Source organism: Gekko japonicus, unplaced genomic scaffold (assembly GCF_001447785.1).
Source record: "Gekko japonicus isolate JY-2015 unplaced genomic scaffold, Gekko_japonicus_V1.1 scaffold1996, whole genome shotgun sequence".
NCBI classification, from domain to species: domain Eukaryota; kingdom Metazoa; phylum Chordata; class Lepidosauria; order Squamata; family Gekkonidae; genus Gekko; species Gekko japonicus.
In genome coordinates, this window is record NW_015160894.1 from 204,975 (window position 1) to 229,731 (window position 24,757).

Consider the following 24,757-nt stretch of genomic DNA (forward strand, 5'->3'; position numbering starts at 1 on the left):
TAATTAGTAATTAATTATTAAGTAGTAATTTTAATTTTAAGTACTACTTAAGTGCTTTTAATTACTTAATTTTAATTACTAAATTAAGTTTAATTACTAATTCATTACTAATTAATTCTTTGAGGCAAAAGAAAGGATCCCTCATTAACTTTGTTTTATTTTTATGATTTCTTTTCCAAAGGTTAACAAGCAGTCCGTTACGGCCGCAGTGACAAAAAAATAGTCATTAAAGCTTTTCTTCCACACACACACACATGTACAATGAATATTACCTTGAAAAATAGGAATTTATTTTAAAATGGGACGGAAATGTAAAGGGTCCCTGGGAATCCTCATTAGCAGTTTTGTAAGCTCACACAGACTGCAGGTGCAGTAAATGCCTTTTTTAAATCTTCCCAAATCAAGTCTCAAAACCGGTGGGGAAATAACACAAGAAAATGTTGGAGTGCGATTTGCCAATAATGCTGGCAGGATTCTATATAAACAATGACTGGAGCAATGATCTCTATTCCAGACTAAATGGAGGTAATCATAGGCTAGGTTCAAAATATGACAAAACCACAGTTTATTCTCACTATGTTTAACTTGTGAAACCAGGATTTGGAAGATCACTCCACTCTAGGCTGGCCATAACAAATGCAGGTAGGGGGTTGCCATCTTATAGGTTGGGGGATTGATTCCTGGAGATTTTGTGGGTGGAGCCTGGGGAGGGCAGGATTTGGGGTATAATGCCATACAGTCTACCTTGCAAAGCAGCCATTTTCTCCACAGGTACTGATATCTGTTATCTGGAGATCTGTTGTAAATCCAGGAAATCTGTAGGCCCTATTTGAGGGTAGAAACCCTAAAAACACCTTAGCTCTATCCTGGAAGGGCGGAGCCAAGAGACAAGCCATTATTCGTATATCACGTGAACCTATACTTAATTCAGGCTAATAAACCATAAGAAGAGCCCGGCTGGATCAGACCAGTAGTCCACTTAGTCCACCAGCATCCTGTCTCACACAGTGGCAATCAGATCCTCTGGAAGGCCAACAACAGGGCATAGAGGCTGAGGTCTTGCCCACATGTTGCCTCTTGGCACCGGGATTCAGAAGTTGACTGCCTCAGAATATGGAGGTTCCTTTTAATCACCATGGCTAGTAGCCACTGATAGACCTCTCCTCCATGAATCTATAACTTTTAAAGTTGTCTATGCCTGTGGCCATCATAACTACTAAACCATAGTTTCTGATCCTGGTTTGATAGATCCTAACTAGCCACAGCTAGTATAAGAACAAAGCAGGAGTCAAGTGGTACCTTAAAGGCTAACAAAGGTCCCTGCCACATGGCGGTAAAAAGCATGGCCAAAGTGCGGCTTTTTACCGCCGCACCAAAAGAGACACGCGGCGGCGGGATCACACAGATCCCCTGAGCCGCCACACACTTCCTCCCTGGCACGATCAGATGCCGGGGGGAAGCCACTGAAGGAAGAGCGCGGCAGCCGAACTGCGCATGCACAGTTCGGCCGGGAGCCTGGATTGCTCCGGACGACGGGCACGCCGGCAATCCCACGGCTGCACTTGATGCGGCGTTCCAGGTAAGTCCTCCTCTGTAGGAGGTTCTTTTTTGCAGCGGGTTTTCCGGCTTTAGGGACGGATCGGGGACGGGTGTGCGCCGCTTCCCAGATGTTGCGGTGAGATCGCGCCCGTTTGCTGCGCCCCCGATCCATCCCTTTCCCGGGCCAGAACCTTCCATGTGACCAGGACCAAAATTTATTTTAGCATAAGCATAGCTGGTGGAGGACCCATGTTCAGACAATCATATTATTCATAGTTAGATTCATTAAACCATTGTTTCATTTGATGTCTGACCTAAGGCCCAGTCTTCATTTATATACTGATCTTAATGATGAGTCTTATGTGACAGGGGTTTTGAAACATGATCCTATATTTCTTACACATATATGATGATCTGAATAAATTTCTTACCCTTTTCTTCACATAACAGAGGCTCTGGAGCAAACACTGAAGAAAGGTAATTTTCTCGGACTGGTTAAGAAATGTTGGTGAGAGTTAAGATTGCCAGCTCTGTGTTGGGAAATACCTCGAGAGTTTGGGGGTGGAGACTACAGAAGGCAGGGTTTGGGGAGGGGAGGGACTTCAGTGGGAGTATAAGGCCATAGAGTCTGCCTTCCAAGGCGGCCATTTTCTCCAGGTGAACTGATCTCTGTGGCCTGGAGATCAGTTGTAATCCCAGGAGATCTCCAGCCACCACCTGGAGTTTGTAGTCAATAACAAAAACAACCGTGATGCTGTATTATGAAAATATATTTAGGCTTCAGTTCTGCAGTGAATATATTTCATCACATTATGATGACAAACACACACACACAATGGAAAATGCATACAGACCGTTTCACGTAACAGCTTTTTCAGAGTGTGCTGCGTGAATGACACTTGTTTACATATCAACGATACTAATCCGTGAGTTCACATAGCATTCTTACTACTTCATTAAGACACATTCTTCCAGTGTTCATGTTATCCAAACTAGTTACTCCCTTTACATAGAAACAGGTTTTGCCACCTGTTAGTAATTAAGAGCGTTTCCCCATGGAGTTGCCCTAAGTCCACTGCGACATGATAGCACTTTCCACCACCTGCCTCTACTAAGTTGTGGAGGCAACATATGGCAGTCTGAGCAACACGTATTCCATATAGGCCTGATCTGAATACTTAGAAATGAGGGATTTAGTGTAAATGATTTTTTTAAAGGAAATAAACCAGACATGACATACAGCTATATGTCTGAGAGGCTGACATTACATTCTTCTTCCTCATAACAGGGGCACGGAAGAAAACAATGAGTAAAGGTAAATCTCTGGGAATATATGAGAAGCAAAATTATGAATGGGGTGGTGTCTGAGAGACAGACGGTGGTTTGTTGTGTCGGCTAAATATTTCAGAAACCATATCCAATGTCCCCTCAAAAAAGTTAATTAGTGTATATCTGTGGCGATTTCATGTTTATTTGTGTGTGTGTGTCTTTAAAAGTTTGGTTTGCTTGGCTGTGTAATAATCTAGAGTGCTTGAAACCGGCAAGTGGTATGATTGGTGAGTGACAGAGAGGGGAAGGGGTTTGGAATGGATGCTGTGTGGATGATTGGAATGTCTATCTGGAGTGTCTGTTAGGTATTACAGTTGATGAAGGGTTTGAGTTTGTGAGTTAAGCTTTTCAGTTCTGAAGGAGAGAAGCAGAAGTCAGTTAAGCTATGTATGAGTGGAAGGAGTCTCATCCCTGTGTGGGATAATTTGGTTCTGTGTAGTAAAAGAGTTAAGCAGTTTGTTCGTTTTAAGGTCTGAGAGAGAGAAGTCTTGTGTGTGTTATGAAAAGTTGAAGCATAAAGAAACAGTAACCGTATATGGCCTAAGGAAAATATTGTTACAAAGTGACATGCCCAGATCCCTGTCAGTAAGAGGGAAAAGTGTGTGAAATATCAAATAAATCTACTTTTATTTAAGATACCAGTTATAAAAGAAATTCTTCCCAGAAAACACATAGACCCTCGTGAACGCCTAAAACCCTTGACAAACCTACCCAGAAATAGAGAAAGCATAAAGTTTTGGAAATCCTTTTAAAATTTCCTGGTGGCAGCCGGATATATAGAGTAAAACAAAACAGAAGGAACATTTTAAAGTAAACCCAGACCTCCCCAGTTAAGGGGTCGTCACAATATCTAATTTGAATTGTGATCCTAATGAAGAATTTGATGCATGACAACAAGTTTTGTGTATGAAATGAAACACTGCTATCGCAGTCAAACTTAAATTTCTCACTTTCTTCTTCTTCAAACAGGGTCTCTGAAGATGTGGAAAAAAGGTAATTCTTTGGGACTAAACAAGAAGGGAAATTTTTAAGGGGTGTGTGTATGCTTGATCAGATTTGAGTAGGAAACCTCTTTGTTAACCCTGAAAATGAATATCTGACAACCTGGAAAGCAATGATACATAAATTAATTCAGCATATTTTTAATTTAAATGCTGGTCCTGGTGAGGAATTCATGGGAGATAGGTACTTTTAAAACATTATATGAAGCATTGCTATATGCAGGGAGGTTTAACTTTAAATTTCTCTCTCTTTCACATAACAGGATCTGTGTACAAAGATTATTTTGAAGGACTGAATGAGGATGGATCTCTTGAAGGTACTAAAGAAGGAACCAAGGAAAGGGAATAGTCTGGGATACCATAGCTGGCAACCTAAAAACAATTAATTTCTTTAATCTTGTCCTAACTGATTCCCTGATTTTTAAAAGGGTTTCTGGGGAACAAAGTTTTTTGGAGGGCAGGGAAATCAGCCCTGCATGCCACAGCCCACACCTCACTCGCAAAAAGGCCCTTTAAACGGTCTTTTTGCAAGCCAAGCACAGGGCCCGCAACCACCCTCTCCCTCCCTCCTGCTAGATTTAAAGAGCCCTCCAGCTGGTTGGTGGACCACAGTGGGCCTTTAAATCAGGCAGGAGAGGAGGGAGTGGGGTGGCTGGGTGGGTGATCATGCTTGGGGGTGGGACTTCCCCACTGGCCAGCTGGCCGGGTGTGGATTGAGGGGGAAACCCTGCCCGGACCAGGGGGCCTGGCAACCCTAGTTCTACTCAATATAACTTAATGTATTTTTTAGAATATAATGTGGAACAGAGCAGATTTCTTTAGAAGTTGAACATTGCTCAGTGGTATAGTATCCGCATTTCGTGCTGAAGGTCCCAGGTTCAATTTCCACTGAAAAGGCTCAGGTGAGTAGGTGATGTGAAAGACCTCCACCTGAGACCCTGGAGCAGGCCCATAGCTACAGCTGGGCCCCTCGAATTGCCGCCCAGGCCTCCTGACTTCCCATCCAACCATTTTATTTTCTGTGCGTGCCATGGCTGAGCTGAACTGTCTCCCTGCCCTGCCTGACGGTGTCCTCACCTCTCTCTCTCATCACTTTTGAAAAAACTTTTACTCTCTCGTTACTCCTGACACAGCCTGGGGGTGTGTGTGGGGTGCTCCCTGATTTATTTAAATGCCCCCCGCAGTCAAAACTTTTGGCTACGGCCCTGCCCTGGAGGGCTGCTGCCAGTCACAATAAATGGTATTGACTTTGACAGACCAAAGTTCTGACTCAGTACAAGATAGATTCCTATGTTCAAGTCTGATGATCATACCTGATCATACCTGAATTCTTCCTTGGCAAGTTTTCACTTTTCTTTTATTGTGCACAAGATGTCATTCTGAAGTTTAAGATAAGCTTTCCAAAACATTGATTGTTGGATGATTTAGAATTTAAATGCAAATATGAATATATTAGGAATAAGGTCCGTTGTGGAAATAAATACAACAAGCTCTAGAAAGAGGCTCTGAGAGAGTGCCAAGGCCTTGGACTTACAAAGTGACATGCCCAGATCCCTGTCAGTAAGAGGGGAAAGTGTGTGAAATATCAAAGAAATCTACTTTTATTTAAGATACCAGTTATAAAAGAAATTCTTCCCAGGAAACACATAGACCCTCGTGAATGCCTAAAACCCTTGACAAACCTACCCAGAAATAGAGAAAGCATAAAGTTTTGGAAATCCTTTTAAAATTTCCTGGTGGCAGCCGGATATATAGAGTAAAACAAAACAGAAGGAACATTTTAAAGTAAACCCAGACCTCCCCAGTTAAGGGGTCGTCACAATATCTAATTTGAATTGTGATCCTAATGAAGAATTTGATGCATGACAACAAGTTTTGTGTATGAAATGAAACACTGCTATCGCAGTCAAACTTAAATTTCTCACTTTCTTCTTCTTCAAACAGGGTCTCTGAAGATGTGGAAAAAAGGTAATTCTTTGGGACTAAACAAGAAGGGAAATTTTTAAGGGGTGTGTGTATGCTTGATCAGATTTGAGTAGGAAACCTCTTTGTTAACCCTGAAAATGAATATCTGACAACCTGGAAAGCAATGATACATAAATTAATTCAGCATATTTTTAATTTAAATGCTGGTCCTGGTGAGGAATTCATGGGAGATAGGTACTTTTAAAACATTATATGAAGCATTGCTATATGCAGGGAGGTTTAACTTTAAATTTCTCTCTCTTTCACATAACAGGATCTGTGTACAAAGATTATTTTGAAGGACTGAATGAGGATGGATCTCTTGAAGGTACTAAAGAAGGAACCAAGGAAAGGGAATAGTCTGGGATACCATAGCTGGCAACCTAAAAACAATTAATTTCTTTAATCTTGTCCTAACTGATTCCCTGATTTTTAAAAGGGTTTCTGGGGAACAAAGTTTTTTGGAGGGCAGGGAAATCAGCCCTGCATGCCACAGCCCACACCTCACTCGCAAAAAGGCCCTTTAAACGGTCTTTTTGCAAGCCAAGCACAGGGCCCGCAACCACCCTCTCCCTCCCTCCTGCTAGATTTAAAGAGCCCTCCAGCTGGTTGGTGGACCACAGTGGGCCTTTAAATCAGGCAGGAGAGGAGGGAGTGGGGTGGCTGGGTGGGTGATCATGCTTGGGGGTGGGACTTCCCCACTGGCCAGCTGGCCGGGTGTGGATTGAGGGGGAAACCCTGCCCGGACCAGGGGGCCTGGCAACCCTAGTTCTACTCAATATAACTTAATGTATTTTTTAGAATATAATGTGGAACAGAGCAGATTTCTTTAGAAGTTGAACATTGCTCAGTGGTATAGTATCCGCATTTCGTGCTGAAGGTCCCAGGTTCAATTTCCACTGAAAAGGCTCAGGTGAGTAGGTGATGTGAAAGACCTCCACCTGAGACCCTGGAGCAGGCCCATAGCTACAGCTGGGCCCCTCGAATTGCCGCCCAGGCCTCCTGACTTCCCATCCAACCATTTTATTTTCTGTGCGTGCCATGGCTGAGCTGAACTGTCTCCCTGCCCTGCCTGACGGTGTCCTCACCTCTCTCTCTCATCACTTTTGAAAAAACTTTTACTCTCTCGTTACTCCTGACACAGCCTGGGGGTGTGTGTGGGGTGCTCCCTGATTTATTTAAATGCCCCCCGCAGTCAAAACTTTTGGCTACGGCCCTGCCCTGGAGGGCTGCTGCCAGTCACAATAAATGGTATTGACTTTGACAGACCAAAGTTCTGACTCAGTACAAGATAGATTCCTATGTTCAAGTCTGATGATCATACCTGATCATACCTGAATTCTTCCTTGGCAAGTTTTCACTTTTCTTTTATTGTGCACAAGATGTCATTCTGAAGTTTAAGATAAGCTTTCCAAAACATTGATTGTTGGATGATTTAGAATTTAAATGCAAATATGAATATATTAGGAATAAGGTCCGTTGTGGAAATAAATACAACAAGCTCTAGAAAGAGGCTCTGAGAGAGTGCCAAGGCCTTGGACACTCAGCGTCAATTTGCTGTGGCGACCTCAAAAGGGTATAATGACACAGAGTCCACCATTTTCTCCAGAGGAATTGTCACTGCCTTTTTAGAGGGACAGTAAGACCCCTCTGGCCGAAACCACCTGGCAACCCTAGAAAGAAATATTCCATTTCTTTGGTCACAAAGAAAACGTGGCAAAAGAGCCAGTTTGGTGTCGTGGTTAGGAGCACGGAGTCTAATCTGGGAGAACCTGGTTTGATTCCCCACTCCTCCATCTGCAGCTGCTGGTGTGACCTTGGGTCAGTTACAAGTTCTCTCAGAGATATTCTGTCAAGAGCAGTTCTCGAAAGAGCTCTCTCATCCTCGCCTACCTCACAGGGCATCTGTTGTGAAGAGGGGAGGGGAAAGGAGATTGTAAGCCACTTTGAGACTCCTTCGGGTAGTGAAGGGCAGGGTATAAATCCAATCTCCTCCTCCTCTTCTTCTTCTTCTTCTTCTTCAAAAACAATGTTGGGGATACGGCTCTTTGGAGCACTCCTCTTCCTAACACCATCCAACCGCTTCTTTCCTTCTCTCTCTGTCCTTCAGTGAAAGTGATTCTGGATCCAAGCACAGCACATCCCTCCCTCCTTCTGTCTAATGATCTCAAGACTGTGAGATGGGAAGACAAATATCAGCCTCTACCCGACAGCCCTGGGAGATTTGAACTCATGCCGTGTGTGCTGGGCTATGAGAAGTTCTCTTCAGGAAGACATTGGTGGGAAGTGGAAGTGGAGGAGGAAGAGCAGGGGGCAATGTGGGCCCTGGGGGTCGCCAAAGAATCCGTGGCACGGAAGAAAGAGATCCGTGTTAGTGTTGATGATGGGATCTTTGCTGCCGGGAAAACATCTGTACTTTTACCTTGTCACCTCAGTGCCTTTACTTCCCCGAAGACAACCCCTTTGATCCTGAGACATCCTCTCAGGAAGATCCAGGTATCTTTGGACTACGAAGAGGGCCATGTGGGGTTTTATGATGCGGAAACAAATGACTGGATTTTCACTTTCCATTCAGCCTCCTTCTCTGGGGAGAGGATTTGCCCCTATTTCTGGGTAGGGAGAGGAGTCAGGCTGAAGTGCTGAATCTATCCTGAAGGCCCTCTGTCAAAAGGGGCTACAGTCCTAAAGGTTTTCAAGCAAGATTTTTGGTTCCCTGTCACAGAATCCTCCACTGTGGGGCAAGAGTGGTGGAAGTAAATAGAATTCTACATTTAAAAAAATGCAAATAAAACAAGGTTCAAAGCATTCTTTCATTTGCAGTGCTTAGAAATAATTTATCTCACACTAACTCAGCTTACAGTTACCCCAGATCTCCAGATGACCTCTCCCAGCAGGTTTACATAGGTGTTGAACAGTATGGGGGACATGATGGAAACATGTAGAACCCCCAAGTGCAAGGAGTGGAGCAGCAGTCCCCCAGTACCACGTAGGACCAAAGTGACCACAGAATAGTGCCTCCAAATGCTAGCAGTGAAGGGCAGTCCAGAAGAATACCATGATCAGTTATATTATATCCAAAGCTTCTGAGAGCTCCAGGAGAATTAACATGGGCTGGTTCTGCATCTGGCATTCGATCCCCATTTTCTCAACACTGAGGAAAAGGTGCAGTTCAAAACCAAATTCAAATACCCTGGGCCAACTGACTGCAAAGTCACCCCAAACGGCCATAAATCTATGCAGAAAGTACATAAAACTGAAAAGTACTGGGTTCGCCGCATGGAGGACTCGGACGACGACATACTGTAGCACACGTTTATTGTACTTAACACAGACAAAGACTAACTCTAACGGCCAACAGGGCCAACTATATACATATCCACACAGCAACCCCCCACTCCCATTGGAGGGTTTGAATGTCCCGCCAAGGTGGCTATTGGTTGGAGCTGGGGGATCCAGGATCCGAAGTTTCCATTGTTCTAGGATCCAAGCTCTGGCCTGTCCACGGACCCCTGGTGGCAGTCCACGTACATAACACACCTGATGATCAAAGTGGCACGCAGTGTAATGTTCCCTGAGTTAGTGTGAGCTAGCTCATAGCTTTTTAGCCTCCGCCTCAAACATTTCTGTCTCAGCTCAGGAAGGATGGCTCCAGAGCAAACTAACTTATGCAGTAGCCAAATCACTCGCTCACAACGTTAATGCCAGTAGCTCACAAAGTAGAATTTTGCTCACAAGACTTAGAGGGAGCATTGGTGTAGAGGGTACCATAAAATCCAGTGATCAACAAAAGTGAAAGCAGCATGCAATACAGAGGAGAATCTCTGTTCCAATGTGGGTTTGCTAGAACAACGGAAGGAAAAGCCAATGCAGAATCACTCATGGTCGCACTCCCATTGTCCATCTCCTGGCAAATGATATGTCTCTGCCTAAGTATGTAAAGAATTTCTACTTTGCTGTGTGAATGCTGGGTTTTACTCTTTCTAAATGCTTGGAGGGGGAGCTCCACTTGTCCATTCAAGTAGTCTGTTCACAAGGAAGTTAGTTTCCCTTTCTGCTTTTTTTTTTGTTTCCAATATACAGAAAAGGGGAAATAAAATAATCTGTAGGCCAATGAAGGAGCTCAGGCCCAGTAACATACATAGTGGGAGAAGTCCTGCCCTCATATATTTTGAAAATGGGAGTTGTGGGGGAAAGGAGCTCTCCGCTTATAAGGGAGGGGGAGGCAACCATGTTTTAGGGAGCTCAGGAGAAACCATGCTTTGAGGCATAAGCAGCCATTCAAGAAAGCAGTCATCCACTGGCACGTGACTTAGTGAGAGATAACTAGCCAGATGAAAAGAAGGTACCTGAGTTATTTTAATGGGACAATAATCCTGGACCCAATAAGAGAAAATTGCCTATTTAAGGCTGCGGTCACACAGAGACTTAGCCATACTACAGAGATGGAAGATAGGCGGATATTCCGGGCGCGATCAAACAGCAACATCTGGGAAGCGTAGAGCTCCCATGGTGAACCTGAGGCTTCCTGCCGAAGATGCGCCGTAAAAAACTAGTACCTCCGAGGTACTATTTTCCGGAAACCGCGGGGCAACGGCGGGCGTCTGATCACGTTTCCAGTGGTAGCTCATGGCATCCGGCGCCCGCCCATGTCCCGTCGCGAAAAGGTGTTTTTTTCCAAGTATCCACGGGATGCGCACAAGCACCCAATGGCGCATGCGCACACTTCGGTTTAAAAAACACAACCCCCACCATGCCGCTTCTTTGCCGCGCCGCAGGATTGACGTATGATCGGCACCTTCCCCCGAACCACGGGACGTTGGCGGGATGTCTGATCCAGCGACCGCGTGGTAGTTCGCTCCAGGGCAAACAGCCACGCCTCCCCCGCGCGCGCGATAACCGGCCCGTGTGACCGGGACTATTCATCATGGAGATAAGTCCAAAATAGGGGAGAAAGGGTGTATGTTAACATATTTCTTTTTCCTAGGCTGAGATGCTGTAGTAGTGTGGTCCTATCAGCTGTTTGTCTTTTGTGTATTGCCATAACCTTTAAAGTTTTAATTCTTTTTTTCTGAATTTGGAATCCTTTGGTCTCTGCGCCCACAAAAACCTCACTCATGCTTAACAGAATATCAGAGAGAACACCTGCTCAGTGGCATACATCTCCAAACAGTGGTGATTTCAACAATTTTCCCTTCCATCCATGTTGGCCAAGGCAAGAGACTCAAATGTTTTAAAAGGAGTCTAATCTCGGGCTGTTAAATCTGCAAATATAATTGTGGCCTGTGGTGGAAGCAGTGAGCTAAGAGAAGTGATGAACTTCTCCTTGGGGTCTAGCAACTTGAGATTCATGCTAGCAGTGTAACTTCCTCATTCCCAGTAGCCAAACAAGGGTGCTTTATTAAAGAAAACTGATCTCCCTAATCACAAGCTCATGTTTTCCCCCTACGGCTCCAGGTTTTCTTTTGGGGGGGGGAGTGTGGGGAGAACCCTAGATTCACAATAACAGAGCGAGATTCCAGTGTTGGTAGATTCCAAATTCAGAATCTTCCAATGATGGAGGTGGCCTGTTTCTGAATGAGAGCTCCTTAAAGACACATAGCTGAAGCAGCTCTTACTCTTTGCTGTGGGAAAGAAGGGAGTGCCAGATCTTATGGTGCTCTTGGGTGCTATGCTGGGGAATGCTGGGTCAGTGTGTCAGACTAGTCTAGTGGTGGCGAACCTATGGCACGGGTGCCAGAGGTGGCACTCAGAGCCCTCTCTGTGGGCACGCGTGCCACGCCCCAGCCAGGCCCAGACCACTATTAAAGTGTCGAATTCTCTGCCAAATAATTTTAAGTAAATGAAAGCATTTGGGATTGCTTTCCTTACTTTGTTTGGATCATCTTAAGTTAATGTATGAGTTGTTTTTTCTAAAGTAAAACTTCAGTATTCAGGTTAAATTGCCATGTTGGCGCTTTGCGATAAATAAGTGGGTTTGGGGTCGCAGTTTGGGCACTCAGTCTCGAAAAGGTTCGCCATCACTGGACTAGGATCTGAGAGACCCAGGTTCTAATCCTACGTGTCAAGAAAAATTCACTGGGCAATCTTTTTTTTTAAAAAAACATTTTATTATCAGAGGATATATCAACATGTCCAATATTATAGCGTTCCATCTTTCACAATATACCCCTTTTCCTTTCCCCCCTCCCTCCCCTTCTTCAGGCTTCCCACAGTGATCCCACCCCCACCAAATCTCTTTTTCTTATCCATCCCTTCCTCTAAAACAAAACTTAATAGGTAACAGTTCCTTTAACTACCTTATTCTTATAATCAACTTCATAGGTAACATTTTCTTTAACTATAATCATCTTCTAAACTCTTTCCTCATTCTATTCTTAATAGTTATCAAAGCAAAACAAATTGTTCTTAACATCCCAATGTTTCTCTAAATATTCTTTAAAGTCCATCCAATCTGCAAAGAATTCACTGGGCATTCTTGAGTCAGCCATACTCCCTCTGCTTAACCTACCTCACAGGGTTGTGAGGATATTGTGGGAGGAGCCTACAATGGACAGAAAAGCAGGGTATAATTCTCTAAGTGACTAGATCTAATGTAAAATAAACTCTGTTTGGTCAAAAGCACAATTAAGACACAGAAGTTGATTGAGGTCCATACAGAAGGCAACAAATCCAGCACAGGCAGGTTTTATTGATTTACTTGCCTGCTGAGATGCAACATGGATTGTTAAAGTATACCCAAAAAATTCACAAAAAAATCACATTTGTCTTCAACTGGGGAAAAAAGAGGTGCACTACCTGCCTCTTATGAAAGCCAGTGTGGTGTTATGCTTTAATTGTTGAACTAGGCTCCGGGAGGATCCTCCCAGGTTCCACTCCCCAGTCTGCAACATACTCTCATCCGTGGGGGGGTGGGGAGATGGAAGCTGCTTTGCTGGGAAGAAAGGTAAAGGTAAAGGTTCCCTTGCTCGAAAGCCAGTCGAATCCGACTCTAGGGTTGCGGTGCTCATCTCCGTTTCAAAGCCGAAGAGCCAGCGCTGTCCGAAGACGTTTCAGTGGTCATGTGGCCGGCATGACTAAACACCAAGGCGCATGGAGCTGTTACCTTCCCACCGAAGTGGTACCTATTTATCTACTTGCAATGTCTTGCTTTCGAACTGCTAGGTTGGCAGGAGCTAGAACTAGAGACAGGAGCTCACCCCATCTTGCGGCACCGGGGTCTTGAACTGCTGAACTACTGACCTTTCACAGCCTGCAGTTCAGCCTCTTAACCACTTGAGCCACCGCAGCTCCTGCTGAGAAGAAAAGTCGGATATAAATAAAGAAAAATAAATAAACATTAAAGTAGATGTTATCTTGTTTACAAACACAGCATCAACCTCGCCACTGATAACAGCCGCTCCACACACGCATTCGCATTATTATTATTATTATTAGCTGTCAGTTCCTCCTTGCGCCAAGCACGTGCCTGTTGTGCCAATTAAAGGGCTGGAACCGCCGGCCCCAATATTCTCCACCGCCATAACTCGCAGCCGGGGAGGGAAGATCCAAGCGTTCCGTGCACCGCCCTTCCCGAGTCCTGATTGGGCGGAGCAACTCAGCCCTCGCCCCCTCCGAGAACTCCGCCGCCCAATCAGAGCCAGGGTTGGATTTTCCGCTCTCCGTTCCTGTTCGTTTGCACCGCTGCAGCATCAAAGGAACGAGTCGGATTATCCAGCGTTAATTTCAGCGCGGTAAGGCCATTTGCGGTGTGCGTGCGAATGCGTGTGCGTTCTTAATACGGACAAACAGGGAAGGCGCTGGAATGCAACGGAGGGAGGGGGGAGGGAACTTTCTCTCTCTGATGGACTCAGCAAAGGCGCTAGATTGCATGGTGTTTATTAAGACAGTGGTGCTCTGTAATGGGGGGGGGGGTGCAATAGTGATAGGGCTTCTGGAGTTCGGATCCCGCTGGTGGATCTCCTGATGGCACCTGGGTTTTGGCCATTGTGTGACACAGTGTTGGACATGATGGGCCATTGGTCTGATCCAACATGGCCTCTCTTATGTTCTTAACAGGGAAGGGAGAGGGGTGCTGATGTTATTGTGAATCCAGGGTTCTCCCCACCCCCCAAAAAAACAACCCCAAAAACCTGGAGCCCTAGAGGGCAAAGATGAGCTCGCGATTAGGGAGGCCAGTTTTCTTTAATAAAGCAGCCGATCCAATCTCTAACCCTCACTCACTCGCAGGCTTGTAGTTTCTCTGGCTGTCAAAACAAATCATTACATATGATCTGTCTTGCTACTGATTTCTTGGGGGGGGCGGCAGGCAGAGGATTAACGAAATGAGGCCACAGCGAGAAAGAAAGAAAAAACGCGCATTCTTTGCGGAGCACTGGCGGCGTTTTAAACTTTCCAGCGATGTGTAAAAAAGAAGAAGTTCATCCTCGTTATTTAGACATTGCCCACATGGGATCTGCGCAGCCGCAGGCCAGCCACCGGAAGGTTTTTTTCTTAGCTTAGTTACCGAGTGGGAGGAGCCCCTCCCAACTGGAGAATCGTAACCGTTTCCCGCCTAACGGTCACGTGATCCAGGGGGGGCTCCGCACACTCCCTCAGTTCTTCTTTCGCCGCCGCTGATAAAGGTTGTTTCTATACCAGCTAGTGTTTTTTACCTCAGGAATCCTGTCACAATGTCACCATTCAAAAAATGTCGTAAATGTTCGACTAAGATGACAATATCAGATGATCATGACCTGTGTGTATTGTGTTTAGGAGAAACTCACAATACCTCTTCATGTCCTAAATGTAAGAAATTTACCGCAAAGGCCAGATCTGACAGGTCAGCCCGCCTGAAGGCAGCGCTATGGGAAAAGGCGCTATCAGCCTCTAATATCCCGGCAGCAACTTCATCTGCCGAGGTTAATCAAAACGATGTGGTAGCTCAAACACCACGCTCTAATCGTGGCTCAAGAGCACCTTCAGTTATATCATCCCATTCAGTATCACGATCAGATCCAAGTCGTAAAAGAATGGCGTCTCCCCCCTCAGTCCCGAGTAGATCTACTTCAGAACCCCAGTGTTGCACTTACCGTAACTGTTGTTCATCCAGTTGTCCTGTGCAGGCACACATCCCTCCCTCCAGCCCCGCATGAGCCAAGAAAATTAAACTAACCTATATGATTTGCATACTTCTTCGGAGGCTCAGCGGCGGACTCAGGAGAACTGAGGGAGTGTGCGGAGCCCCCCCTGGATCACGTGACCGTTAGGCGGGAAACGGTTACGATTCTCCAGTTGGGAGGGGCTCCTCCCACTCGGTAACTAAGCTAAGAAAAAAACCTTCCGGTGGCTGGCCTGCGGCTGCGCAGATCCCATGTGTGCCTGCACAGGACAACTGGATGAACAACAGTTACGGTAAGTGCAACACTGTTTTCCTCCTCGTTATTTAGACATTGAACGCTTTAGATCGCCGTTGTCTCTTTTTTTTCTCCGCGGCCAAGATCGGGCCGCTTTCGTGCAGGGGGAGAGGAGGGTCGCTGGCACTTCCCTGCCCGCAATATGTCTCCATCCGCTCCCGAGCTAGTCCAGCCCGGCTTTCCAAACAAAGAGGTTCTGCTCGCTGGGTTGAGCCTGCCCCGCTCCGCCATCTTTGCAAGCGCCACGGACTTGTGCAGCCAGCGTGGTTTTGGCTTCTGGCCCCGGAACCGCTTCGCTTTTTTTTCCCTTCTCTTTTCCGCATGTGTTTTGTTCCCGGTAGAAGTCGCTTCGATTTTTTTTTAACCTTTTTTTTTTAAGGAGACATTTTAGGCTACCGGGTTTTTCAAGGGGGTTCTGAGTCCGTTTCGGCTCCGTTCGGGGGGAGGGGGGGAGGGAGGAGCCCATCCACGGCTGTCATCCAACCCCCGCCCGGTCTACGGCCCTCCCTTCCCCCAACCCACGTCTTCTTTTATTATCCTTTTTAAAATGACTAGAACTAACGGCAGATTGCAAATGGACGGACTGACATCACCGGTCTTTTAAAAAAATAATAGAACAAACGGACCAATCAGTGTTGCTGGTGTTTTGTTGTTGTTTTTAAATTAAATTAATGCAACTTGTGAGAGAGTGCTAGCAGGAAGGCAATTAATGGTGCCCTAGTCTGTCAAGAGTTTTAAAAATTGTGCAAAACCACACTTGGTTAGCCACCCCCACCTCATCTTCTGCCACAGTTTTGGGTTTTTGTAAAACATGAAGTCTACGGGCCATAGTGTGGTAACAGAAGGAATGTTGCTGCACGGTATGCTTTTATTACTAGGTTATTCATGCGGCTAAACCATGAAGGGGGTTAGCCCACGTTGTGCCTTTTTTATTTTGGATGGATGAATGGATAGAATTTTAAATAGCAAGATAATTGTATATAAGGGATATAAAAGAAAAGAAGGGTTATATAATAATACATAAGGAATACAAAAAGATACATTATAGGGTATGTAAAGTAATAAATTATTCTCCATAACTCCCCTTCATTCTAATTTTAAGACATTTCAAACATGTTGAATTCCAGATTTCATAACTAATCTATTTTCCAACTATATTATTAATTTAATCATTGCTACATAGTCTGTGTTAAATATTTTGTCATTTCTGCTTACTAATTGTTGCTTTTACTATACCAAAGATGAAATGAAAATCTATTACATCTCTCACAGTAAAGAATAGAGGGTATTTTTGATCAAAGATCAATTCATAGAAATCATAGAATCACAGAGTTGGAAGGGGCCGTACAGGCCATCTAGTCCAAACCCCCCCCCCCCTCAATGCAGGATCAGCCTAGCGCATCCCTGACAAGTGTTTGTCCAGCCACTGCTTAAAGACTGCCAGGGAGGGGGAGCTCACCACCTTCCTAGGCAGCTGATTCCACTGTTGCACAACTCTGACTGTAAAAAAATTTCTCCTAATATCCAGCCAGTATTTTCCCGCCATTAATTTAAACTCATTATCGAGAGTCCTATCGTCTGCTGCTAACAGGAAGAGCTCCCTGCCCTTCCCTAAGTGACAGCCCTTCAAATACTTCAAGAGAGCAATCATGTCCCCCCTCAACCTCCTCTCATCCAAACTAGACATTCCCAAGTCCCTCAGCCTTTCCTCATAGGGCTTTCATGTTCAAAGTTTATTCTCATTCTGCTTCTACATTATAATTCATTTATATGCATTGCCAAACAGTTATATACAATTTTAAACTGTTCCTAATTCTAGATTTTAAACTTTTTCTCGTTCTAAGTTTGTCTCCTCATTTCTTGAGTTTCATCGAAGCTGCGCAACTGCTCTGTGTCACAATATTAATAATAAGGTACTAGGAAAAAGGCCCATTGTGGAAATAAATACAATGGCCTCTAGAAAGAGGCTCTGGGCGGGTGCCCCGGCCTTGGACACTCAGTGTTAATTTGCTGTGGCGACCTCAGCAGGGTATAATGACACTGAGTCCACCATTTTCTCCAGAGGAACTGATCTCTGCTACCTAAAGAACAGTTGTAATTTTGAGTGATCTCCAGCCCTCACCTGGAGATTGGCAACGATGGTTCCCCAGAAGGGAATAGTTGGTTTGTAGGGTGAAATCTATGGCTTTGTACCTGTCCGAGGTCCCACGCCTCCTGAAACCTCACCCTCTCCAGGCTCCATCCCTCACATCTCCAAGAATTTCTCACCTGGAGTTGGCAACCCTATCTCCTTCCCAGCCAGTCATCAACCTACCTTTATTTCCCCCTCACTCTTCAGCTTTCCACCCCCCACACACCTGCAGCCTCTCCTGTGCTCTGAAGCCCTGACTGCTACGTCACATTGGCTGTCATATGGGGGCCATCTCAGCAGCATATAAGGATACAGAGCCCACCATTTTCTCCAGGGGAACTGATCTCTGCCATCTGGAAACCAGTTGTAATTCTGAGTGATCTCCAGCCCTCACCTGGAGATTGGACACATTTTACCTCAGAACAGCAAACTGTTTAGAATGTTAGAAGCAAAAGCCAATCAAGTCGCATATGCAAACGACCTCTGTGTTCCAAGGCAAAGGCCAATGAGGCTGCATATGCAAATAACCTCTGTGTTCTGACTGGCTATGGGAGGGAGAGGAACAGCAAACTGTTTAGAATGCTGGAGGCGAGACTCAAGCAATGCAGCCAGTGGATAGGGACAGATTCTGAGTGACACACCAGAACGCCAACCAATTCCAGAGCATGTGGAATGTTCTAGAGAAGTGCCACCAACATTCAACTTTTATTTATAAGGGAGATGTGTATTGAGCACCTTTTTGCCACAGGCTGCTTCTATTTGACGGTACTACTAATTGAAATTGTTTCACTTCACATGTTATTTAAAATGGTGCTGGTTAGCCCATGATTGGGAGCCATTTTGTTTAGCATTCTCCTCTCCAATAGAGAAAAATGGCAACTTTTCCCTTTGGGCATTAATTGGCTTGTCATCAAACAAACAATTGCCTCATGGCCGGTGTTCATCCAGTCCTTGGAGCGGGGGTGACCTATCCACATCAACAGGAATACAAGAAGGTTTCAACATACAATAACCTAAGGGACCGCCTTTCCCCGCATGTTCCCCCAAGGGCACTGTGGTCGGGGAGCCAAAACCTCCTGGATATCCCAGGACCATCAAACTTGCTGTGACCAGGGCCAGGGCATTCTCGGTGGCGGCTCCTACCTGGTGGAATGCGCTCCCAGAAGAGATCAAGGCCCTGCAGGACCTTGTGCAGTTCCACAGGGCCTGCAAAACGGAGCTCTTCCGCCAGGCTTTCGAGTAGGAGCCGCCGCCACCATTATTCCACCAACGCTTTTTCCATCACCGCACTCTACCACCGCCGGTGCGGGTATCGTCGGGGGTGCAAGACGTCCCTGGCGGATGACAGGGTTGTAAGGACATATACTGCTGTTGTTCTGTTATAACATCTTCAGAACACCATCTTGGTTTTATGATTCGGAGTGAGTATTGGAGCATCGATATTTTTAATAACTGTATTATGTTGTATTATTGTATTTTTATACTGTTCTTATTGTTTTAATCTGGCATTTATGCCCTTGTTAGCCGCCCTGAGCCTTTGGGGAGGGCGGGATACAAATCTAAAGAATAAATAAATAAAAATAAACAACTCTGGCTGTGGGTGGTAACACTGAACACAGGGAATGAATGCTTTATAAGCTGCTGAGAAGTATCGTTTTCAGATTCTGACTCTCCTGTTTTGTGCAGTGCTTGCGTGATGCATGATGGCTGACAAGAAGGGAAATGGCGGCCGTGGAGTCTCCTGGCGTGAGCGGGAGACGCTGGATCTGCTCTCCATTTGGGGTGAGGAGGAGGTGCAGGAGGCCTTGGGTATCTCACATCGAAACATAGACATCTTTGAGAAGATTGCCGAGCAGATGGCGGCCAAGGGACACAAGCGCACTGCGGTGGAGTGCCGCACGAAAACCAAAGCCCTGCGACAGGAATACAAGAAGGTTTCAACGCACAATAACCAATCCAGCTACTCCCTGGCAACCTGCCCTTTCTACAACGAGCTCCACCGCATTCTCCGAGAGGATGCCCGCATTAGGCCAAAGCGCGTGCCCAGACGCCTTAATCTGCACGCAGTGGAAGAGGTGCAGATACCAAGCATGGAGGACGTGAGTGGATCGGAGATGCTATCCGGTCACAATGTACTGACCATCAAACATGAAGACATACGGTGTTCCACACCCACAGATATGGGTAAGTGTAGCTACTGTGCCACGTGTTTATATTTCATCGTCCTTTCCCCCCTGGGGGTGCATTTTCAGAGGTTATCATTTTCAGGTGTCTTCCCCCCCCCAAATCTTCCAGGCACCGGTGAGGCTTTCCCAAACATCGCAGAGAGCAGCCTAGTTTTGGAAGAACAGCTGGATGAGACCGGGGTCACAGGCAACATGCAGCAAGGTTAGTGTGTATTCTTATGTTGCTGGGAGGGGGGACTTTCGGCTCGCACTCCTATCTCTTGTTTTTGTATGTCTCCCCCCCCCTCAAGAGGGTGCTTGAAGCACCTTCCCCAGAAGCTGCACGTTAATGTTGGGGGGGGGGTGCCCCTTAGCTGTCCCTACCATAAACAGCTCTTTGATAGGCCAGAAAGGTGTGTTTTCCTGGCTCTTCCCTTCTGCGGAGCAGTTTTGCCTGCCTCCAATTGACAGAGAAACCCTAGTGAGGAACAGGGAATCACAAAAACTGAACACTGATGGTTATACGGATTGTTCCCTGTGATGGCTACAGAGGTTGTTCCCTATTTCCCCAAAGTTTTAAAATACGTTCAAAACCACCCTCCGTTATCATTTCCCCTTGCTCCTTCCTCTATCGCCTTTCCCCTTGTATTTGCCCCAACACTACCTCTTTTTTTAATTTTTAAAAGTAAAAGAACTGTGCCAAGAGAAACCTGATTAATACTAATAAATACTAATACTTTCCATTTATTAATCGCTTTCCCCAGTGGGCTCAAAGTGATGTACAGTTACTCAGTATAGACAGGGGACTAACAATGTTTGTAGGGGATAGGGAAGACAACATATATTCATTTTTAATTGCATACGCCGTCACTGCCCAGTATAGACGTCTTCTGGCTTGGCTCCGTCGTTTTCCGCACGGCTGCTTGTTGGCCAGGCTTAAGGACCCGTATGTCAATTGCCACACAGCCACCGCCTGGCCGGAACATCCATTGCAGGGATTCTTTCGTAGCCCAGAAGCTGTTTCGCATTCCAAGCCTCGACCAGGACGTCCGACCATCAGCTAACACCCTCCCACAAGGGAGATTGGCGTGCCCACCCTCTCTAAGGAGTGGCTCCCATTTTATCTACTCGCCAAAGCTTTCGAATCGCTGGGTGGACGATGAGCTGGGGACAACAGGCTGGCTGCTCACACCAGCGCGGGGCTTGAACCAACACAGTTCAGATGTTAAGACAGTGGGATATACCCACTGTGCCACCGCCCCCCTTAGCGGCACCCCTATTTTTCCTAAATTTAAAAGTTTGCTTCAAACCATGCTGCATTACAGCACTCCGTTCTCAGTCACCTTCCCCCTCCTCTCCACCTCATGCTGCCTGTTTTTCTATAAAAAAAAACCCCACTATAATGAAAGAACTAGCAGTAGTGCACTATCGGAAACCTGACTGGCAGCACCTCTATTTTTCCAAAGTTTAAAAATTTTGTCCCCATTACAGTTTGGGGATCCCCAAGCACCTCATTTGAGCACACGATTCAGGAAGGTATCACAGGCTTTCTTTCCCTGGGTTGATCATGTTTTCTTTACCATTTAGGGGACATTGCTGCATCTGGAGACCAAGCGGCCCTGCCCGAAGGACTCAAGGTGCAACCCTCCACTCCCACTTCTGAAGAGCAAGGTAATACATGCTAGGTCTTGTTGTTACGATGTTTGAAGTGCTCCATGCTAGGTATTCTTGTTATGATTGAGGCGCTCCCTTTACCAGTAAGATCTATGGATTTTCCACGTTTTCATTTTCCTTGCTTGTGTGCTCCTGTTGCTTGGGGGAGGGGGTTCTGTTCCACCCGTTTTGCTCCCTCTAGTGGCTAATTCAATATTACATCACGTTATGTCCAGCATATCTCCTTGCAAATTTAAACTTCTTTCAGAGCTGTTTTCTCAAGGGGAGGGGTATAAACTCAATCTATTCTTCTCTCTCCTTCTTCTTCTGTTCTGCACTTGTTTTTGCTCCTTCTAGGGATTTTGGGTCAGCCCTATCTACAGCTTGGGTCGGCCCCTATTTTTATGGCCTGGGCCTGAGATCCTAAACTGTACAGATTTCTGAGAAATTTATTCCCAGCCCTATCAGCCACTGAGGCAATTGGCTTTTTATAAGAGTTGTATATTTTATATGTTTTAACATGGTTTAAATTGTACTGTATTGATATCGTTGTACTATATTTATATTGTTGGGACCCGCCCTGAGCCCGTTAAGGGGAGGGCGGGATACAAATCCAATAAATAAATAAATAAAATGAATATCACATCGTTTTAGAACTGGCATAAAAACCTGCAGTTTAAATTTTGCAGGGAGATAGGCTGGACATAAAGTGAAGCAACAGGAACACACAAGCAAGGAAGACCACAATGCGGAAAAGCCTTGAGTGTCTGTAATTCAGACAGGCCCGTAGGTACAGTGGGGCATTTTGGGGCTCCGCCCCCTCAAACGTGAGTCACACCCCGCAGCTGCTGCCCCTCCCCCCATCCTCCCTCCCCTCCTGTGACATTAAAAGGTCCCTCCAGCTGATTGGCGGGAGCATGTGGCCCGCCAGTCAGCTGGAGGGCCCTTTAAATCTTGCAGGAAGGGAGGGAGAGGGGCGGCCGCATGACTTCCCTGAACTCCAAGCAGCAATTTCACCACTCGGGAGTTCAGGCACGGGCAGCCCCCGCTTGAAATTTTTAAAAAAGGGTTCCCTTTAAACGGTGTTTTTCAAGCGGGGGCTGCTCGTGCCTGAACTCCTGAGTGGCGAAATCGCAGCTTGGCGTTCAGGGAAGGCATGCGGCCGCCCCTCCCCTGCTGCCCCACAAAACCTCCCCATGCCCCACCAACCTGACATTTCTGGCTACGGGGCTGAATTCAGCCCAGTGTCTCCAGGATTCCCTGTATCGTTTTTTTTATGCTCGTCAGCAGAGAGAGGGCCGCCCTTTTTGGCTGTGATACCAGATGCATAGAACTGGCACATGGCGAACTGTGGTGGCCATTAAACCGGAGCCTGCTTTGGGAGACTCCCGTCAGCAGTGACATTCGCCGCTGCTTCGGGGGCAGGGGGGGTTGGCTCCTGTTCCTCCAGTGCTCCCTCTAAGACCTGTGGAGTCTTGTGAGCAAAAATTCTACTTTTGTGAGCTACCGGCATTAAAGTTGCGAGCGAGCGATTTGGCTCCTGCATAAATTAGTCTGCTCTGGAGCCCTCCTTCCTGAGCTAAGGCAAAAATGTGTGAGCCGGGGGCTAAAAAACTGTGAGCTAGCTCACACTGATTCAGCTTAGGGGGAACACTGGTTTCCTCTCAAGCTGCCCAACACCAGACAGTGGTTGTAACCAGTGTTCCCTCTATGCTGGGTTAGTGTGAACTAGGTCACAGTTTTTTAGCCTTTGGCTCACACCAGGGGTCGTTTCGTAGAAAAAGAGCTAGGGGAACTCATTAGCATAACTCATTAGCATATGCCACACACCCTGACATCGGGCCCGGCGGTGGACCTGCAAGGCCGGCGGGAGTGCGAGGAAGCCCCACCAAGGCCCTCCCCGGCCCCAGGCAGGCAGGGGTGGGGAGAGGCGGGGAGGAAGCAACTTACCCTCCCTCTTCTCCTGCCTCCTCCTGGCTGAATGAGGGCCGGAAGCCAGGCGGCTGGAAGCAAGGGGCGGGGCTTCATCGTGTGCCCCGCCCCCCGCACCTCACCCGGGGGAACTGCGATCCCCCTCGAATCAACCTCTGGCTCACACATTTTTGCCTTAGCTTAGGGAGCATGGCTCCAGAGCAAACTCATTTATGCAGCAGCCAAATCGCTCGCTCACAACTTTAATGGCAGTATCTCAAAAAGTAGAATTTTTGCTCACAAGACTCCACAGCTTAGAAGGGAGCATTGGTTGTAACCTGAGAGCCTGGAGATCCACTGCCAATCCGTGTAGACAATACTGACCTTGACGGAACAAGGGCCTGGTTCGGTATAAGGCAGCATCATGTGTTCGTGCGCAGGACGGAGAAACCAGCTTCCTACTAAACAGCCGTGATTTTGGGCACTCATCGGAAGACGATCTCATTTTAGGTGAGCCCTCAGGCGCGGAGCAGGAGAGGCCCGTGATGATGTTGTCGCCTGCCACGCGGCTGACCAACGCGAGGTACCGCAAGAGGCGTTTTTCTTTGCTGAACGACGTCGCTCACCAGATGCTGCGCCAGTGCGAAAACGAGGAAGCCAACGCCAACTGGCGCCACAAGGAGCTGATGGTACAAAACAGACGGCACCACGAGGAGATGATGGCCGAAGACAGACGCCGTCATAACCAGATGGTGGAGGAGGCGAGATTGGACCGCCGGGTGTTCCTGGACGCCATGCAGAAGAACACGGATGCAATGCTCGCGGCCGTCAGCGTCCTCAAAACGATTGGCGACGTCATGCTGGCGAGGCGAGGGGGAGTCCCGGAACAGGGCAAAGGCTGAAGGGGGTGATCCACCGAGCCCCCACACCGAACTAGGAACACAGACCGACCCCCCCTGACCACAGTACTGCCACACAGGACAATGTGCCCCGGTGACACACCCGATAAGCGTGCATGTGCTGGCCGCAAGAAGGCTCGCATGGACCCGTAGTTTGCCCAGACACCACTTCTGCACACGCCCAGAAATGGTTCTGTAACGCTTTATGGTCGTCGAACGTTACTTTCTCCTTTTACAGCATAGCTAGTGTCGTCGCAGAGGGCTTGCGTGGGGTTCTGCGGGGAAGTTCCAGAGAACAAAAGTATGCAGAGAGCACCGTTGTTTGTTAATAAACACATAGCCACACCAGACCTCCTCCCCGATCCATGTCATCCATTGTTCATCCCCTCCCCTCAAAAGAACTACTGACAATATAAGCAATAAAAAACGATTTACAGCACAGAACCCCCCCAGAGAACCAGCTGCTCCAGTCCTAGGTGCCGCTTTACTCCGTCCGGGTCATGGCAAAACCTGGCAACCTCCCTTTTCGCGTTCCTTGTTGGTAGAACTCATCCTGCATTCCATGGATTTCACTGCTTGTTGGGGGGGGTAGGGGTAGGTATATGTGCTAGTGGTTATGCTTATAAGCCAAACGTCTTCAAAAACATTTCTTTTTTACTCGCGTGTCTCCATGCTCCGCTTATCCGGGGACGAGGTTGCCACCAGGACAGAGTGGTCACTGTCCTGGCCACTGGTTTCTTCCTGGCCCTGAGTGGGGAAGGCAGAGGGCACA

At 46.8% G+C, this 24,757-nt stretch overlaps 1 protein-coding gene across 1 annotated transcript; it reads left to right on the forward strand.

Moving 5' to 3' along the window:
- Window positions 1–13,500: 13,500 nt before the first annotated feature.
- LOC107120924 lies at window positions 13,501–24,472 on the forward strand. Its single transcript, XM_015423715.1, has 5 exons — window positions 13,501–13,564; window positions 19,044–19,541; window positions 19,653–19,745; window positions 21,110–21,193; window positions 23,597–24,472. The coding sequence occupies exons 2-5, from the start codon at window positions 19,058–19,060 to the stop codon at window positions 23,986–23,988; spliced, it is 1,053 nt and encodes a 350-aa protein (XP_015279201.1). The 5' UTR covers window positions 13,501–13,564; window positions 19,044–19,057; the 3' UTR covers window positions 23,989–24,472.
- Window positions 24,473–24,757: the final 285 nt, after the last annotated feature.